Here is a 21,272-nt window from a genome sequence, read left to right as displayed (position 1 = left end):
GTAAAAAAAATAAATATTATCATTTATACGGTATGTAAAGGTAAATTATTTAGTTATATTTAAGGTCATATTTGGTTAAATTTATTGAAATGTTTTCATCATGTTTTGACATTTTTAAGGTCATAAAAATCCGAACCCTATTAATGATATTGATGATGGTATATCAGGCTTAATGTCTATGTTTGCAGACGATACGAAGGTTGGAGGGTTGTTAACGAAACTAATGCCAGTATGCTTCCTAGTTCATTTCACAAATATATGTGGTCTCAATTCTAATCTCAACAATGTCCATTTCTATTTGCATTCTGCCAAACCCCATGTACTTTTTCTAACAGAATCTCAGTTATCGGTTAATTCAACTACTGCTCATCTCAGTTACCCCAATTATAAGCTGTATAATTCCATTCGCCTCAAAGGTGGTACTTGTGCATATTTCCGTTCCGATATTCCCTGTCAAAGACTTGTTAATTTGGATTATCCTCTTTTTGACCTTCTCTGACTTAAAATCTCCCTACCTCATTGTGTCAAATTCATCTGTTGTCTCTACCATTCTCCCAACTCCACTAATCACTTCGAGCTCTTTGACTTCCTCTATTTTCAACTTGACTTTCTCCAGCCAACTTTCCTAACAGTGAGGTAATTTTCCTTGGTGATTTTAATGTTCACAACTCCAGCTGGCTTCAATTTCTAGTCACACCAACCCAGCTGGTCAAGACGCTGAGGTTTTTGCAATTACTAATGACCTTGCACAGATTGTTCATTTACCTACAAGAATACCGGACAATTCTAACCACAAAGCCAACACGCTTGATTTTTTTCTCACAAACAACTCTTCTAAGTACACAGTCGAAGTGAGTGGTCCTTTAGGCCCCTCAGATCACATCTTGTTGATTGTCTCTTCTCCAATGGAGCCTTTATCTCATGGCTATTCCCAACCTCGTGTTGTTCGGCATTACAAGAATGCAAAATGGGATGACCTGCGAGATTTCTTTTCCTTGGTTGAATTACTGTTTCAAAATTTCTGATGTCAACATTTGCTTAGATCGTGTTAGTGAAATTATTCTTGCAGGAATGGAATCGTTTATCCCACACTCCACTTTAAAATCTCATCCTTTATCTAAACCTTGGTTTTCCAATAAATGTGCTAAGGCTGTTCAAGAGAAGAATGTTGCATATCGTAACTGGCTTGTTTCCAATTCTTCAGTTACATTTTCTGCTTACACCAAGGCTCGTAAAAATTGTAAAGCAGTTATTAATCAGTCTAAACTAGATTTTGAACAGGATAAAAGTAGAAAACTTGCTTCTTTCCCTAATGGTAGCCGAGCATTCTGGTCTCCTGCGAAAGCTATTGGCTGCAACTTTTGCCCATCTCTGCTCCCACCTCTGTCAAAACCAGATGGTTCTGTTGTCACTTCAGCCAAAGATAAAGCTGGCCTGCTAGCATCCCATTTTTCTTCCAACTCATGTATTAATGATCTCGGTAAACCGCCTCCTATCATACCCAGTATGCTCCATTCAATGCCTCTTGTGGTCTTTTATCAAAAGAATGTAAGAAGGATTTTGAACAATCTTGATGCTAAGAAAGCTCCAGATCCTAATCTTATTTCTCCACTTGTTCTCAAGACCTATGCTCCTCAACTTACTTCTGTTCTGTGTCACCTTTTTTCACTTTCTTATTCCAAAGGTGTTTTTCCTTCTGCTTTTATTTTATTATTATTTTTTTTATGTAAACCCCAAACGCGAGAGGTATTGGAACCTATAGTACTTAGTACTGTGGTTAGGTTGGAGGTTGAGAAGACGAAAGATATTTGTTGACTTGAACTTCTGTAGACTGTAATTTTCAGGAAATACATACAAAGGAAGATTGTTCCAGAAAATGGCAGTTGAATGAATAAACGAGGAAGACGAAAAGTTGGTTCTGTGAGTTTGAAGTTGGACAGTAAATGGATGTTGGCTGGTGGCAGCACGTGTTCGGACTGTTTTGAAAGAGAGAGCGAGAATTATAGAAGCCAATTCAGAAGAACAGTGCCCATGGAAGTATCTGTAGAAGAGGCAACCAACAGAAACAGTACGTCTATGAGAAATCGAGTGGAGAGACTCTGTTAGAGATGAATCATTAATTAACCTAACTGCCCTCTTCTGAACAGAATCAAGAAGCCTGAGAGAGGTTTTGGGGGCACCACCCCAGATATGAGAACAATATTCCATGGTAAGGCAGATTTGCGATTTATACAGAGTGAACAGCTGTTTGGAAGAAAAGTAACGCTGAGAGCGAAAGAGAAAATCAAGTTTTTTAGATGCAGAGGAAGCAATATTTTTAATGTGCTTTGCCAGATTAGAAGTCAGGAGGAGAGATTAGAAGTCAGGGTAATCCCCAAGAGAGATATATCATTTTGCCTAGAAATCGGAATGTCACCAAAGATAAGCATAAGAGGAGAAGAATCCTTTTTGCGAGATATAAGACAAGACTGAGTTTTAGGAGGGTTGGAATCAACTAAGCTGTGTTTGCCCCACTGGAGAATTACCTGGCGGTCGGCATTTAAGGAATTGGTAGCAGATTTTCTAGAAGTTGAAGCTGATTGAGCAGAACAAGGTTTCTTAAAATGGAAAGAGGAATGCAATGTGCTATCATCGGCAAAACTATGGATAGGATTTCCAGTCAATGGAAGAAGGTCATTAATATACAAGAGGAAAGGAGTGGGTCGAATGAACTGAACTTTGGGGGACACCGGCATTAGTGGAGAAGTTAGAAGACAGAGAGCCATTTACAATCACCCTCAGTGAGTGATCAGAGAGAAAACTGGATAACCAGTTGGCAAACCATAAGATGGAAGCTTGTTTAGAAGACTTTTATGCCAAACACGATCGAAAGCCTTTGAGATGTCAAGAGCAACTGCTTGTGTTTCACCTAACTTTTCCATTGAATTAGTCCATAAATGGGTAACATAAGCCAGAATATCACCAGTGGATCGACACTGACGGAATCCATACTGGCGATCGTTGATCAGACGGAAAGTTTGTAGGTAGTTTAAGAGTTGGCGGTTAATTGATTTCTCCATTATTTAGAAAGATTAGAAGTAGATGAAATGGGAAGATAATTGGATGGAAGGGATTTGTCACCCTTTTTAGGAACTGGCTGGATATGAGCAAATTTCCAAGCAGAAGGAAAAATAGCTTTGGAATAAGAAAGTGAAAAAAGGCGGCAAAGAACAGGAGTAAGTTCAGAAGCACAGGTTTTGAGAACAAGTGGAAAATACCACCAGGACCTGGAGCTTTCTTAGCATCAAGATTCGTCAAAATCATTATTGCATCCTTTTGACGGAAGACCACAGGCATTGAATACTGGGAGGTGTTTTACCAAGATCATTAATACGTGAGTTGGAAGAAAAATGGGATGCTAGCAGGTCAGCTTTATCCTTGGCCAAAGTGACAACAGAACCATCTGGTTTGAACAAACGTTGCGGCCAATAGCTTTGGCAAGAGACCAGAATGCTCGGCTACCATTATGGCAAGAAGCAAGTTTTCTACTCTTAGCCTGTTCAAACTCTAGTTTGGACTGATTAATAACTGCTTTACAATTGTTGCGAGCTTTGGTGTAGGCAGAAAACAAAACTGAGGAATTGGAAACAAGCCAATTACGATATGCAACATTCTTCTCTTGAACAGCCTTAGCATTTATTGGAAAACCAAGGTTTAGATAAAGGATGAGATTTTAAAGAGGAATGTGGGATAAAGGATTCCATTCCTGCAAGAATAATTTCACTGACATGATCTGAGCAAATGTTGACATCAGAAGTTTTGAAACAGTAATCTGACCAAGGAAAAGAAATCTCGCAGGTCATCCCATTTTGCATTCTTGTAATGACAAACACAACACGAGGTTGGGAATAGCCATTAGATAAAGGCTCCATTGGAGAAGAGACAATCATCAAGTTGTGATCTGAAGTTCCTAAAGGACCTCTCACTTCGACCATGTACTTAGAAGGGTTGTTTGTGAGAAAAAGATCAAGTGTGTTGGCTGTATGATTAGGATTGTCCGGTATTCTTGTAGGTAAATGGACAATCTGTGCAAGGTCATTATTAATTGGAAAAGCCTCGGCATCTCGACCAGCTGGGTCGGTATGACTAGAAAATGGAAGCCAGCTGGAGTTGTGAACATTAAAATCACCAAGGAAAATTACCTCACTGTTAGGAAAGTTGAACTGGAGAAAGTCAAGTTGCAAAGAGAGGAAGTCAAAGAGCTCCAAGTGATTAGTGGAATTGGGAGAATGGTAGAGACAACAGATGAATTTGACACAATGAGGTAGAGAGATTTTAAGCCAGAGAAGATCGAAAAGAGGAGATTCCAAATTACCAAGTCTCTGACGGAATATCGGAATGGACCTATGCACAAGTACCACCTTTGAGGCGAAAGGAACCATAGAGCAAATAATTTGGGCAACTGAAATGAGCAGTAGTTGAATCAACTGATAAATGAGATTCTGTCAGAAAAAGTACATGAGGTTTGGTACACTGCAAGTGGAAATGGACATCGTTGAGATTAGAATTGGAAATTTGCTCATATCCAACCAGTTTCTAAAAAGGGTGACATATCCCTCCCATCCAATTATCTTACCATCGCAATAACCTGTACTCTTTCCAAAGCAATGGAGAAATCAATTAACTGCCAACTGTTAAACTAAGTAGAAACCTTCCATCTGATCAACGATCACCAGTGTGGATTCCAACAGTGTCGCTCCACTGTGGTATTCTGGGTTATGTTACCCATCTGTGGACAAATTCAATGGAAAAGTTTGGTGAAACTCAAGCAGTTGCTCTTGATGGTTCAAAGACTTTTGATCATGTTTGGCATAAAGGTCTTCTAAATAAGTTTCCATCTTATGGTTTGCCAACTGTTTTTTGTAATTGGTTATCCAGTTTTCTCTCTGATCGCTCATTGAGGGTAATGGTAGATGGCTCCCTGTCTTCTAACTTCTCCACTAATGCCGGTATCCCCCAAGGTTCAGTTCTTTCCCCCACTCTTTTCCTCTTGTATATTAATGACTTTCTTCAATTGAGTGGAAATCCCATTCATATTTTTGCTGATGATAGCACATTCCATTCCACCTTCCAGTTTGAGAAAAGGTACCCTGTACAAACAGCTACAACTTCTTGAATATCCACTACCAATTCCTTAAATGGTGATCTCCAGGTAATTGTCCAGTGTGGCAAAGACAACTTAGTTGATTTCAATCCTCGTAAAACTCAGTCTTGTCTTATATCTCGCAAAAAGGATTCTTCAGCTCCTATGCTTATCTTTGGTGACACTCCGATTTCTAGGCAAAATGATATATCTCTTTTGGGGATTACCCTGACTTCTAATCTCTCTTGGCACAAGCACATTACAAATATTGCTTCCTTTGCATCTAAAAAACTTGGTTTTCTCTTTTGCTCTCGGCGTTACTTTTCTTCCAAACATCTGTTCACTCTGTACAAATCGCAAATCCGCCCTACTATGGAATATTGTTCCCACATCTGAAGCACTGCTCCAAAAATCTCTCTCAGGTTTCTAAATTCCATTCAGAAGAGGGCAGTTAGGTTAATTAATGATTCATCTCTAACAGAGTCTCTCCACTCGCTGTCTCAAAGACGTACTGTTTCTGATGCATGCCTCTTCTACAGATACTTCCATGGGCACTGTTCTTCTGAATTGGCTTCTATAATTCCCGCTCTCTCTTTCCGAACACGTGCCGCCACCAGCCAACATCCATTTACTGTCCAACTTTAAACTCATAGAAACAACTTTTCATCTTCCTCGTTTATTCATTCAACTGCCGTTTTCTGGAACAATCTTCCTTCAAACATATTTCCTGAAAATTAGTCTACAGAAGTTCCAGTCTACTAATATGAACAACTATCGTCTTTCGTCTTCTCAACATCAAACCCAAGCACTGTACTAAAAACTATAGGTTCTAATACCTGTCGTGTTTGGGATTTTTATAAAAAAAAAAAAAAAAAAAAAAAAAAAACGGTATTGCAACAGGATCTAGAAAAGTTGAGCAGATGGTCTGAGAGGTGGCAACTGAAGTTTAACATTGACAGATGTGAAAACACTAAATGTGGGAAGCAATAACTCCAGAGTAACCTACCAACTGTGTGGTACTACACTGAAGGTGGTAGAGAACGAAAAGGACCTGGGGGTAATTGTGCAGTCAGATATGAAGTTTTCTGAGCAGTGCCTATGGTCTGCAAGAGTAGCTCTTGGTGTTTTGTCAATGACATACAGGATTTTTCTAGCAGGGATAAGGAGGTAATTATCCCCTTGTATAAGGCAAGGGTCAGGTCACATCTTTAGTACTGTATACAGGTCTGGAGGCCTTAGTTTTTGTCATAAATGTTTATAATGTCACAAAAATTACCAGTGTGATTCAGACACTTCCTGTGCTTCTGCTTAAACATTTTAACAGTATAATGCTATGCGAAACACAGAAAAAACAAACAATATGCAATAGTTACACAGCAAACTGAACCTATAGTGACACTACGTGTCTTTCAATTACTGAAAGAGAAGTGGGATGCAAGACAGAAAATGATAAAGTTTTAATCCTACCAACATTACTGCTATCTCTAAGCACATGAAAACATTATTATTATTAGCAGATAATAACAGACCAGTGTCACATCTACTTCCCTAAATTGGGTAAGATATACATATTATGGTTAAACACAAAAACTGCATGCATGGAAATTGTGATGTGAAATATATGCATAAAAATTAACTGCAAACAACTGACACATTAGTGGAGGTAAAATCGTATTGGCCAATGTTATTGAAGGACACAGAATCCTACAATAAAATAAACTAGTTTGCAATCAACTTACTAAGGGGAGTTAGGCAGACTAAGAAGATTACAAAAAGCCTTTGGCTAAGAATGCAAAAATAAAGTAACAAAGAATTCTTTGGTTATGTTAATACTACAAGGTAAAGAATTAACACATTGTTCCACTGGACAGATGATCCTGTTCAGATTTCTCAAACAGAATACAGTAAACTCCTTTTATAATACTCCAGCTCTTAGCTCTCTTTTTTTCTGGTCCCATGATCAATCCTATGAACATGGTACATGGAACAAACATTTTTTTTTAATCATTTTTAGCTTTTTGTGTTAAAATGCTTTATTTTTTTTTTTTAGGGTTCAAAGAAGAAATAAATCTGAATATATAGCCTACCTTCATCTTCAGTTTTGGTTTTGTGAACTAGACGATAGATACTAAAGTCATTTATGGTGCAGTTCGTTTGCTTCAAAGAAATCATTTTCAGTGCAGGTGACATTTATTTATTTCACATTTAACTCAAACCTTAGAAAGTAGAAAGCAACTCCACTCATTATTCAGTGTTATCAGTGCATTTGCACACATTTCAGTTTTCCTTTCTTTCTTTTTTTTTTTTTTTTAATTCAACTCTGTTCATCTGCTTTTCCTTGCTAATACTGTTCCTTGCACACACAAGATACCACATCAGCATCTTGTGTGTGTTGAATATGGCGCAAAAAAAATTCATTAATTACAGGATTATTATTATTATTATTATTATGTTAATATTATGTACATTTAAGTCATAATTGTTATTTACCAAAGATATCGGTTGAGACATGAAAAATTGCCTTCAAAAAGGAATGGGACCACACTTGTTAAAGCTCTTTCAATTACAGTGGTCTGGTGCTGGTCTGTTTGAAAGCATTATAATGGGAGCATATTGTAAATATTTTGTATCTACATTCACATACGAGGATACCACAAGTTATATGTAATTCTAACTGAGAGATAAATGATTTTATGATAATTGAAAGGAAGCTGGAAGATAAATTGTTGAAGCTAATAGTAAATGAGGCACCTGAGGCTGATTATATCTATCCAATTATATTAAAAGAAGATGCAAAAGAGTTAAGCAAACCTTCAGTCATAGTTATGAGAGCATTTGCAAATAGATCCCTGCATACTGGAGATGTGCAGATGTTTTACTTATTCACAAATGAGGATCAGAGTATGAAGTGAGTAATGGTATTAGCATTAGTAGTGGCAAATGGTGTAAGGAAGCAAAGCTTATATAGCATTAGCAAAAAAATAAAATAAAATAAAAATAATAATAAATCACACATCACTTGTCCATCTGCTATGATAGACTGTCTAGTTCTTGGAATTGATTCAAACTGCCCACTTCTACAACACCAGATGGAAGCTTGTTTCCAACAATCAACTATTTGCTGTCTGAAAAATTGACCATCTTTCCTCAATTTGAATTTATGTTTCCTCAGATGTGTTTCTGAGCAAGAGGAAAGATTCCATCAGCATTGAGCTTACTCAATCCATTCAAAGCCTTAAATAGCCCAATCAGGTCTCTTTGGAGATGCCTAGTCTCCATGAGCTGCAATTTGCAGAACTGAAAACTTTCCCAGTTAGAGCACCCTTTTGTTCCTCTCATCAATTTCATTGCTCCCAATTGCATCCATTCCAACAGTTCCACAATCTTCCCAAAATGAGGTTTCCAGATCTATATGTGGTACTCAAGATGTGGCCCAACCATTGTGTTATATAAGTGGATAACCTAGATAGTAGGTGGTAGATGACTTTCATCAACTGGTGCAATACCACCACTTTGCTTGTTGGAGGCTTGAAGTGGTGGAACCCATGTTTAATCTCCAGAGCAAAGCTCCATCTCTTCCATTATGCAGTATGATTGATGGCTTTTGGGGTTATGATGGACATAATGGCAAGATCCAATCTTCCTTACATTTTAAGGGTACAGCTCTAAAACCGTGTTCACAAGCTGGCCTCTAGATAGTCCACTGGACCGAACCTATCGGTAACTCTCTAGGAGGCTTCAGGATCAGCTAGTGTATAATTTCACTGCTCCTACTCTGCCAAATAGTGACCGGAGGGAGTCCGAGTAATATGTATCTGGGGGAAGGGATTGTCGAGGTCACGTTACATCGAGGACCTGTGTATATTCTTGTCTGTGTATGCCATATCCAAAACTTTTTATTTCATACATATCCTCCCTACCTTTTCTTACTACTCAATTCTTCATAAATAGTCAAACAAATGGAACAAACTTATCAGTGAAAAGATCTAAACCTCCCAAACACTTCTGCATTCATTTTACAAATATATACATGATCTCAGTACTAATCTCCATGATGTCCATTTCCACTTACAGTCTACAAAACCCCACATACTTTTCTGACAAAATCCCAATCATCGGTTGATTCAACCACTGCTTATTTAGGTTGCCTAATTATTCGCTGTATGATAACTTTCGCTTCAAAAGGGTACTTTTGCATATCTCTGCCCTGATATTCATAATCAGAATCAGTAATTTGGAATCTCCTTTTTCTCATCTTCTCTAGCTTAAAATCTCTCTCTCTCTACCTCATTCTGTCAAATTCATCTGTTACTTCCATCATTCTGTCAGATTCCCCTGTTACCTCTATCAGGTGAATAACTCCACTAATCACCTTGGAACTCTGACTTCTCTTTGAATCTTGACTTTCTCCAGTCCAACTTTTTTAATAGTAAAGTAATTTTCCATGGTAATTTTAATTGTGACATGATATTGCCGGGGGGGGGATGTCTTTGTGTGTGCGTGCGATGCAAGGAGTGTAACGAAATCAGGCGACAACTCAGCGTTGTTATGGGCCTATATGAGAGCTTGAAGGACAGGTTGGATGCCCTCGAAGGATCTACATCGAGGGGCCCATCAAGCACACAGCTGCCCACATCAATGCCAGAGCTTGCAATTGGTCATCGCGCAACACAGCGGCAACCCCCAAGGCAGAATGCGCTGGTCCCACAGGAACTAGTAGTTTTCGGTGACTCTATTGTCAGGGAAACAGGAAACATGCGTTGTAAAAAGGATAGGTGGAACAGGACCAGGGTATGTCTGCCAGGGGCAAAGGCTGATGACAGAGCGGATATCATCTTTTAAGTGCACAAAAGGTGATATAGTTCTACACGTTGGCACTAATGATATTAAGAGTAGGAGACCGGCAGAATTACTTAACAAGTACAGGTCACTGTTGAAAAAAAGCCATGAATTTGGGTTGAATTTGAAAGTGTCTGCAATTCTACCCAGACACGATAGGAGGGAGTATAGGATGAGAGCCTTGTCGATCAATTTGGCCCTGGAAACATTGTGCAAGGCTCAAGGGGTAGAACTTTTTTCAGCCTGGTCTGTAGTTGTTAACAGGAGAGACTGCTTCTACAGGGATGGGATACACTTAAATAGAAAGGGTGCAAGAATATTTTCTGATGATATTGCGGCTGTGTTAAGTGGGTCGGAAAACTGCTAGCTTGGGAGGATACAAGGACTAATAGACTAACAGTAGCCACTGGCAGAGGTGAAAGTGATTCTTGCACTGCTTCTATTGGAATGAGCAGCAGCCTGGAAAACAAGATGCAGGATATTTCAGAGACTGCTGGGAGTCATTGCGGTACAAGTAAACACATGGGTTGTGTTAGGATAGCTAAGAATAGGAACAGGTGCATGTATACTTGCGTGTACACACCAATGCTAGGAGTTTGGTAAATAAATTTGAGGTATTGCTCAAAACATCAAAGGCAGATATTGTTGGGATATCAGAGATGTGATGTCACACAGATATAAGGAATGCAGAACTGGAATTTGGGAAGTACAATGTGTACAGAAAGGATAGGAAGGGAGGAGGGGTTATGCTATTAGTTAAGAAACACATAAAATCCAAGGAAGTGAAGCCAGTCGACATCGCTGGACAGTGCAGTGTCGAGTCAGTTTGGTGTGACATAAGCATTGGGAGATCAAAATTGAGAGTAGGAGTGTGCTATAGGCCAAATGACTCTGATGAGTATAATAAAAAACTGTACAGGGAAATAGAGTGGGCCAGTAAATCAGAGAGTCTTATAATGGGGGATTTTAATTTCCCAGATATTGACTGGAATTTGGGGGCTGGTCACTCACACACTAGCAAGGCTTTTGTGGATTTATTGGATGATTGTTTTCTACATCAGCATGTTCGGCAGGCAACTAGAGGGAGTAATACTCTTGATTTGATTCTCAGTAGTGATTCTTCATGCATTAAGAATCTGCAGATAAAGGAACCAGTAGGTGGCAGCAATCACAGTGTGCTGAAGTGGGATTTACTCAAAGAGGTAACTACCATCAGGGGTAAAGGGAAGGGTTTTTGCTTTCGGAAAGGCGACTACGATGGTCTGAGACAGTATTTAAATTCTATACAGTGGGACCAACTGATGTTACCAACAGCAAATTCAAAATGGGAAGCATTCAAAGAATGGAGACAGGGAAGACAGAAAACAGAGAAGGAACAAAATTAAAATATATATTAAAAAAAAAGTTAGGTTGAGGATAACCGGTGATACAACAGAGAAATCCAAGAAGAAGAATATGAATCCAAACATAAATTTTAAACTATGAAGAATCAAATGAAAACAATAACTATGGTTTTTACCAATAACTGGCACTTATTAATTCTCCAAAAAAATTCCACCACACTTAAGAAATTTTCGATTTTTTTGATACTTGAAAAAAGAACTCGTAAAGGGGAACTGCTTGTATATAAAATCATTAACTGTACAAAAATTCAGTATTATACAGTAAGTGTATTTTGGAAGGCAGAGGGAGCATAAGTCTTGACTCGGTGTTTAACCAAGAATGGATATATCCCCAAGCACAACCTCAGACCAGAAGCCACTGCTGCTGTGTTAAGGCTTTAAAATTACTGAGCAAACTGGATTCTAATGGCATCTTTGCTTTTTCTCAAATAGATCGTATAAGGAACTTAAACTGAAAATGGATGGTTGCAGAACAGATGTGCAAGAATTTATCAACCACAGTGTAATTGATCATTGGAATAAATTTACACTTGGCATTGTGTTAGCAGGAAGTTTGAAAAGACCAGACAAATTATAATTTATCCAGCATAGACTTGTAATTACTTATTATTTTTTGACTGATACTGTATAAGCTTGCTTCATCATTTTGCCAATACTAGTAATACACATATCACATATTAACTATCTGTATCAGTTTTTAACTCTATAGTCAACTACAATACTAGAATACTTCTAGTTTTAGTCAACTTTTTTTGGAGGGGGGGGAAGAGATTACCATAAAAATAAGGTTAGGTTCTCTGAATATCAATTAACATGTCAAAATCAAAATATAATTTTAAGCAAAACTAATATTTTCATTCAAATTACCTGGGATTTTCTTTAAGACTGGCATTCTTTCAGGCATCTGGGGGCTAAAAATCTCAAGAGCTACATTTAATGAAGGAATCAAACAACTGATTACCTTTGAAGGATTTACATTTATTACTTCTGATACACATGTTTATGGTTATCTCAGAACTGTAACTAGGTATTTATGGATGGTAAAAATAAAAAGAATTTTCTGCAGTTCATGCAATTAAACTGTAGGATTTTATTCATTAACTTCCTAACTAATATATTTACAATTTTGAATTTGAATCCAAACAGAAATTTAGAATTACAAAGGTAAGTCAAATGAAAATGATAACTATTTTTTTACTAACGACTGGTACTTTTTCCACCAAGTAAACCGACCAAATTTTTTAATATTCTGTTTTGGTTACTGTTGGTGCAACTTTTTGACTTCTTTCACTTAATATTAGTACAGCAATGGCCACATGGTGCAAGGAAGCCTATGGCTTATGCTGCACCAGCCAAAAAAAAATAAATAAATAAAATAATAATAATAAAATAACAAATAAAAAATAATAAACCATAACAATAAAACAACAATAATAAAATAGCTTCATCCTTTTACAATATCCGTTTTTATGTCTCCCAAAAATATTAAAATTGCAGAGCAACAAGTCCTGACTGCACAGAATAGTACGAATACATTCTTCCCAGTGCTTCTGAAAGCCTTGAATTTCTTTGGCCACATCCAGTAGTGTAGCTACCCTTTTTCGGGCCCGAAGGCAAAGAACATGTTCGGGCCCCTAAAGGGCCCGGGGGCAATTGCCTTGCCTGCCTACATGGTAGCTATGCCACTGGCTACATCCAAAGAAATTCAATGACTGAGAGGATTATATTACACATCAAGCACCAAAGAGGGATATCCAAAAGAGCCATGCCCAACAATCTACTGAAAATGACATATTTGGAATATGAATCCAGTTAATTTTATGTGCAGAAAGCTATTGGAACAATATAGAGAATAGGGTTTGACAATAAATTTCAATAAGATGGAATATATGAATTCAACAGGACAGGGGACATTCTGAGTGTAAATGGAGCACAGATAAAGAATGCGAAGTAGTTTAAATATCTAGGAGCTACTGTGCAGATGGATGGTTCATCCGAAGATGAGATTACATGAAGAATTAATGAGGAGAGAAAGGTCTTGGGAATGTTGAATCCAATATTATGGAGCAATAATTATTCTCATAAAAACCAAATGCTTAATATATAATGCAATACAGTAAACCCTTGCTATTCGCGATCGCTGATTTAATATAAAATGAAACCTAAAAAAATGTGAATTTTAAAGCGCCGTGAATATTTTCCGCCATAAAAAAACATGGGCGTGGCTAAAATTATCTTTCCCGGTCAAAACAGCGCTCAGTGTGTGTGTGGGGGGGGGGTGGAGAGGGATGACAAAATTGCGAGCGTGGATGTTTCTCGCTAATCCTTGTTCAGTATGTGTTATGCCCTTGTCATGGAAGGTTTCGTCGTTTGCTTTTAATTTATATGCTTATAAATTGAATAAATTTATAAATTGATATGCTTACAAAAGTGATAAATCTACCGTTTTGCAGTGTAAAACAGACTTTTTCTAGTGTGTTAATGGAAGAAAGTGACTTTATTGTAGACAAGTTCTTTCTAATCCGTACAAAAATATGGCTACGAATAACAAGGGAAATGTGAAAAGATCAAAGAAGATGACATTAGCGAATAAAATTGGGTTATTAGACAAAATTTCTAATGGTGAAAGTGTCTCCTCAGTGGCAAAACATTATAAAATCAATGAGTCAACGGATCAATCAAAAAATCGGAAGAAAAAATCTGCCGTAGTGCCCGTGAAAACGCACGAATTGTTCAAAAATTTGCACTGTAACTCGTGATGTTAAATTAGAAAAAATGGAAAAAGCTTTAAATCTGTGGATAGAAGACCGAACTCAAAATAAAATTCCGTTAAGTTTACTCATCATTCGTGAAAAGGCGAAACTCCTTCATCAACACTTTAGCGAAACTGGTGATAGCACTGGCGGGATAAGTTTTTTAGATAGCAAACGCGCTGGTTTGAAAGATTTGTTTGAAATTTCTAATAAATATTACATTTAATATTAAATTGTTTCTTATTTTCATTTCGATGCCATATGCTTGCATTTCACTATGTACTGTCTATGTACATAGTCATATTATGAAGGTACATATAATACATACATGGACAAAATTTTAGACTAGTTTTTCTTATATATTTCATACTTTGGAACGGAACCCCTTTATTACTATGGGAGCCATAACTCAGTATTCACGTTTTTGGTATTTGTGACATTCCTGAGAAATAGCGGGGTTTTACTGTATTTCAGCATATCCTGCTATATGTCCGAGATTTGGACCATAAAGGAAAGGCAAAGGAAGAAATTGCTAGCTGTCGAGATGGATTTTTGGAGATCAGCCCAAAGATCTAAATTGGAAAGAGTTAGGAATGAAGATATAAGAAAAGCAATGGATGCTCAAATAAACATCATTGACAAAACAGAACAAAAAAAGATTAGAATGGTATGGACATGTTATGAGAATGGAGGAAGAGAGACTACCTAAAAAAACCAATGGAATGGATACCCCCCCTAGAAGGAAAAGGAGAGGAAGACCTAGAAGCACATGGATGGATGGAGGGAGGGCAGCTATGGAAAAGAAGAAATTGAAGAATGGAGACAGGGAAGACAGAAAACAGAGAAGGAACAAAATTAAAATATATATTAAAAAAAAAGTTAGGTTGAGGATAACCGGTGATACAACAGAGAAATCCAAGAAGAAGAATATGAATCCAAACATAAATTTTAAACTATGAAGAATCAAATGAAAACAATAACTATGGTTTTTACCAATAACTGGCACTTATTAATTCTCCAAAAAAATTCCACCACACTTAAGGAATTTATCCCATCAGATAATACTCAAGGTAATTGGAGACATAACTGAAATCTTAGACAGCCCCAAATTCAATGTGGCCAATGATCCTCTGGGGAAAAAATGCCAAGGAATCCATACAGGCTTGCAAAGGCCAAGGAGTACACATGCAAAGAGAGAGAGAGAGATTATTATGACCAGTGGCCAGCCGTCCCGAGGATGCACTGCACCCGGAAGCCAACGTTTAAGGGGTGCCTGAAAATCTGAAACTCACATACACATATGAAGAAAATTTTAAAGGGGGCACCAAATTGCGATTTGCGCCCGGGCACAATATACCCTAGGAATGCCCCTGATATTTGCCTAAGCATTGACTTCACTAGATGTCTGAAGGGATCTGCAGCCATACTGTCTGCAAAGCTTTCCATAGTGTCAGAATAGATGACGGTTGCATGTCCATACACCTCACTTCCCGTTCTGAAACATACCACAGGCAGTTCAACTGGACCTAGGTCAGACAAAGTTGGAGGCCAATCAAGATGGATATCTTCACTGTGTTCCTTGAACCACTTATGCACAGTGTGGACTCAATGACATGGTGCACTATCATCTTAGAAGATCCCCTTTCTGTAGCCCAGATAGCCCAGAGTGTGGAAAATATTTAGTTCTAGGAAGGTAAACAGTATATGATTGAAGAGTATAAAGCTGGTGCTCGGTTATCCGGAGTGCTATTTCCCGTCCGTGTTAGTAACGGCCCTGGACATGATAGGCATATGTATCCGTAAGTGGTTGTATGTATGCTAATATGTAACAATATTATAGTTAAAATTAATCTTCTACTTAGTCATATTGTCTTATTCTTAAATGTTTTTTTTTTAGATTAAGTTTAAGATTAATAAACAATTTAAGATATAGTTTAAGATTATAACAGCAAAAGATTAATTATAATTATAATATTGTTACATATTGGCATAGATATAAATATAACTACTTATGGATATATATGCCTACCATGCCCAGGGCTATTGCTAACATGGGCAAGAAATAGTGCTCACGGATAACCCGAGTACCAGCTTTATATTCTTCAATTACATACTGTTTACTTTCCTACAACTAAATATTTTCCACGCTCTGGGCTATTAGTGTAATACAAGGGCAGGAATATCCTAATTTTGCCTTCTGTCAGCTAAACAGCTATACAATTGCCTATATAGCCCCAACGTGTTATACAAAAACATAAATGAAGTCTCCCCCCTCCTTCCGGTATGTATCTAGACCTTGCTTCTGGAATATTTTATTTGATGATGATACTAGTATTCAGCTACCTTATTCCTGTTGAGCTGGAGCTTAATATAGAAGTTCCTAGTGAATTCTTTGAATATGCTAAATCTACTATCAGAGAGACTGAAATTGTAGACATTGATATTTTGATATAGACTGGCCTAGAGTTAGCAACGTGTCCTTTTCTGTGGAGCCTTTACTCACTCTAGAGAAGCCCACCAGTAATAAAGTTCATCCAATACTAGTTTGGAAATCTATACAGTATTTGGCCACCATTCTGGATAAAATCTCTTGCCGGAATGAGCACATAATTATATTTAAAAATAAAATTAACATTATTCCTGAAGCTAGTTTGTCCTGTCAAGGCCAAATGGGGCCTCTTTAGAAAAGCTACGAAAGTTATTGATGATCTTTATCATCCTGATGACTGTGCATGCAGGTGAGGCAGCTTCCAGTTCCTCCTAAAAGAAAAAAAAATTTCATCTGTGCAGGAATCAGTGGTATACTTTGACCAACTCCAGCCTAGACAACCTTCATGGATACCCTTCTTGGACTATGCCAGCTACCACTGATTCACCAGGTAATCAAGGAAATAGCTGACAGACACTTGCTGAAGAAAAGTAAAATCATTGCATATCTTTTAAACTGATTATGATGGGGATCATCAAAAATTACAAAATCCTGCTCTAGACAGGGAATTATCCTTTCAACAATTATCATGTAGAAGAAGAACATCTTCACTGAGCAATCAAAGACAAGATGGATTTCGGGACTCACCTTCGTAATCAACCAAAACCACACAGAAAGATGAGCAGATATAATGGGAATGCTCCAATTTCAGGCCAAGTTAGAAATGTACATCAGGGAACATGTACATTTGTGTAGATCCAGAAAGGAAAATTAAAGTACTTCATATACACAGACTGCCAGGGTGCCCTCCACTGTGTGCAGCAACTAATGCAACAAAGTGATGCTTAAAATAAAAGAAATTCTAACCTACCAAGTTACAATCCTACATACAGGTCTCGAAGCCTCATTATTTTCGAAAGGATGTGGATCTGTGGAATGGGTGAGTTGGAGAGCAATAAGGTTATTGTGGGAAACAAAAGCATGCTCTTACCAAATGGGTCATAGCAGATGCATGGGCTGGTTATGGGAGCACCCCACAATATCTGACCCCTTGTGTATATCAAGAGTAGATACACTTACCAACCAATCCCCAATGGAACAGCTGAGTAGCTCCATCAAAACATCACCACAAAATGGGCAAAGATGCAATTCCTTTCTAACCATGGCATGCACAGATTTCACAAGCAATCTTTGTGACTGTGGGTGTGGCCTGGTGACAAAAACAGTACACAACATCCATATATGCAACATGGTATAAGAGAAAACACAAGACTACATATAGAAAAGTAAGATATTTACTTAGAAATAAGACTGATTTATACATTATCTGTTCGGAAAGGCTCTTGCTTTTGTAGAGGTTACAAATAGTGGTCTCAGATAGCTTTTAAATTCTATGTAGTGGGACCAACTGATGTTATCAACAGCAAACTGTAAAATGGGAAGCATTCAGAGAAGTAACCACAGCAGATACTAGGCTTTTCTACACCATTTAAGAGATACTGGGCAAACATTAGAAAATATATCACATTTTTGTTTCCTCCCTTAATTATATCCAGAGGCAGCAAAAGTGGTAAGGATAAAATGGATACCAGTGAACTGATGGGACTCATGATGGAGAAGAAAAATGCGTGAGATGCATATAAATTATCACATGATACTGAAGAATACAGCAGATATAAACTAGTTTGCAATCAAGTCACAAAGTGTGTTAGGTAGCTAATGCAGATTACAAGATGTTTCTGGCAAAGAATGCAAAGAAACATAGCAAGGACTTTAGAATTCTTGACTTTTCTTCACTAGGAAGAATCATCCCCCTTCCCTCATTAGAGGTTGAATCAAATTGGTCTGTCAGATATGAATGGTTTAGCTGTTGGTCCTACTCAGGATCAACAGTAAAACCATTCAACTCAGGAATTTTTTAGTGATGGAGATGCCAGAAGTTTATCAAATTCTAAAAGGGAGCTAAATGATTCTGTAATAACCAAGAGAGGAAAGTGGAAGATAAATTGTGGAAACTAAATGTAAAAAGGCAAGGGTAGATTGGGTCTATCCAATTATATGAAGGGAGGCAGAAAAACTGGTAAGCAAATCTTTAGTCATTATGAGAACATTCTTGGATTCAAGGGAGTTCCCTATGAACTGGAGATGCACAAAAGTATTCCCAAGTTCACAAAGGAGGATCAAAGGATGACATGACCAATTACAGACCTGTTAGCTTGATGGAAAATACTGGAGTTGATGCTTAAAGAAATAATGCAGAACCATCTAGATAGGAATCAGGTTATATGGCAGTCACAGCATGGATTTGTAACTTTGTCTGACTAATCTGATTGGATACTATGATACAGTAACAAAGAAACAGGATGCCAAAAATAATTTTGACATCTTATAGTTACATTTCAGGAAAGCTTTTCATACTGTTGCATATAACACTGCTGTAAAAACTGGAGCAGTGTGGAATTGGGTGGTGCAAGTTACTGATATGGATAAAGAGATGGTTAGGTTTGAGAAGGCAAAGAGTGGCTATCAGTAAAAAGGTAAACTGCAGCCATTATCAACCCACTGCAGGATGGAAGCCTCCTCAACAATTCATGTTGAGGGAAATGGACCATAATCTGCCACGCTGGTCCAGTGCAGGTTGGCAGATCGACCGTATTTAGCAGTCAGGGGCTTGAATCCCGGTCTACTCAAGGAGCGTGTGCTACTGCACTCCTGTTCCTGACCACTCGGCTATGGAGGCCATCTATCAGTGGACCTCCACTAATAACAGTAGCCCAAAAAGGGGAGATGATGACTCCATATCACAACAGGATACAGAGTCATCCCATTTTAATCATCCTGTTGTGTAAGGTAATGGTTACACTACATACAGGTCTGGAAGCCTCGTTATTTTAGAAAGGATGTGGATCTGTGGAATGGGGTGTGTTGGAGAGCAATAAGGTTATTGTGGGAAAAAAAACAGCATGCTCTTACCAAGAAAGGCTTCAGTTCTGAAAATTGCAGCATATCAAGGAGATACTGCAATTTTTAGAACTGCAAAGAATCTAACTGGGGTGCTTTGAAGCAGTAATCAGGATTGATAAGCTCAATACTGATGTTCTTCCTCTTGTTCAGACTACACACAAGGGGCATAAATGCAAGTTGAGGAAGGATGGTTGCAGGCTAGATGTGCAGAAACTTGTCTTCAGTCAGTGGGTAGTTGATTGTAGGAATAAACTTTCGTCTGGCATCTGGCTCACATCTGGTGAGTATGGGCTTGGCACACCCAGAATCCTGAGATGGATATCACCATTCTTCTCTTTCTTGGTGATTCCTTTCTACTTCTGTCAATATCTCTCTCTCTCTCTCTCTCTCTCTCTCTCTCTCTCTCTCTCTCTCTCTCTCAGGGTAACTCGGGTTTTTTTTTTGTCTGGTGCAGCATAAGCCTCAGGCTTCCTTGAACCATATGGCTAAAAATAATAATGATTTGCCACTACTGATACTAATATTAGCACTTCAGCAACCAGTAGTCCTGCTCCTAGATTCCTCTAGCTTCAGAACAGAGATGTTGTTTTTTGTTGTTATTTGGTTTTTAGGATCATTAGCAACTAAGGCCATATTGCTCCGGGGATATGCGGTGGTCATTTTTTGACCTTCCGCATTTGGTGGTCACGGGCTCGAACCCCGGTATAATCAAGGAGCGTGTGCTACGCACTGCTGCTTTTTCCCACATGTCAGAACAGAGCAGGTCAGCTCCTGAAACATCAGGTGATAATAGTAACCCCCCCTTCAAATAAATAAAATAAATTCATGTAAATTAATCTTAATTCAAAAAAATATATATTTTTTACTTTTCTACATGTTTTCTCTTATACCATTTCTAAAGCTGCATTAATTAAATGAATAATGCTCTCCAATATATGGTACAATGTAATCTGTACACTGCTTCTAGGAACTACATGGAGTGCTTGAGCTGTACAGGGAAGTATTAAATTATTAATGTATTAAGTTCTGGTTGAGATGCAGAACTGATATTTCAGAACCAATCTTGTCAGGTTCCAACTGTCAATCACACTGTGATCATCAACCTAAAAATAACAAGCATTTTAAAAATTAATAAAAGAACAAAATTTATTTTCCTTATATGAAACGTATAAATTAAATAGTACAAATAAATGAGGTTAAGCCTTATCTGTATTTTCCCTACATGTCAGCTCAAAAAATTATTGCAATATAGTGCTAACAAAAAAAGACATTGCCCTATGCTGCATTAAAAAGAGAATGAGAAAGTTGGCCACTTAATGGAGATTAAGTGGCCAACTTTCTCATTTTCGTTTTAATGCAGCATAGGGCAATGTGACTGTTAAATAAATATTCAAATTTAAGTCCAAAGAAACAATGTACAATCAATAATTGAATCAAAAAAAAAAAAAAAAGGAGTTTTGTCTTCTCATCTCCCTTTCTTCATCAAAGGAATTGAAACTGTAAATTTGTGTGTAGATATTAATCAAATCTTTTATTTTCATTGGTATTAGTATTAGCATTAGTAGAGGCATTTGATGCAAGAAAGCAAGCTTATGCAGCATCAGCCAAAAAAAAAAAAGATAAAATAAAATAAATAAATAAATAAATAAAAAATAACCACTTCCACTTTACCCCTCTGTTCGTTCGAAATACCTGTCCAGCTGAGCCTTAAACTTATTTAGGCTATCAACTTCCACGACAGGGGTTGGAAGTCTGTTCCACCA

General features: G+C 37.7%; 1 protein-coding gene across 2 annotated transcripts in view; it reads right to left on the bottom strand.

Moving 5' to 3' along the window:
• The window catches only part of Tbce (Tubulin-binding cofactor E), a 270,639-nt gene that overhangs the window by 26,687 nt on the left and 222,680 nt on the right, over positions 1 to 21,272 (bottom strand). For both annotated transcript variants that reach the window (XM_090375351.1, XM_090375353.1), the window contains exon 13: positions 12,232 to 12,291. In XM_090375351.1, the coding sequence (XP_090231477.1) occupies positions 12,232 to 12,291 (60 nt within the window). The remainder of the gene's footprint in view (positions 1 to 12,231; positions 12,292 to 21,272) is intronic.

Source organism: Mastigoproctus giganteus, chromosome 6 (assembly GCF_048544385.1).
Source record: "Mastigoproctus giganteus isolate SK-2022 chromosome 6, ASM4854438v1, whole genome shotgun sequence".
Taxonomy (NCBI): domain Eukaryota; kingdom Metazoa; phylum Arthropoda; class Arachnida; order Uropygi; family Thelyphonidae; genus Mastigoproctus; species Mastigoproctus giganteus.
This window is presented reverse-complemented; position numbering and strand designations above follow the sequence as displayed.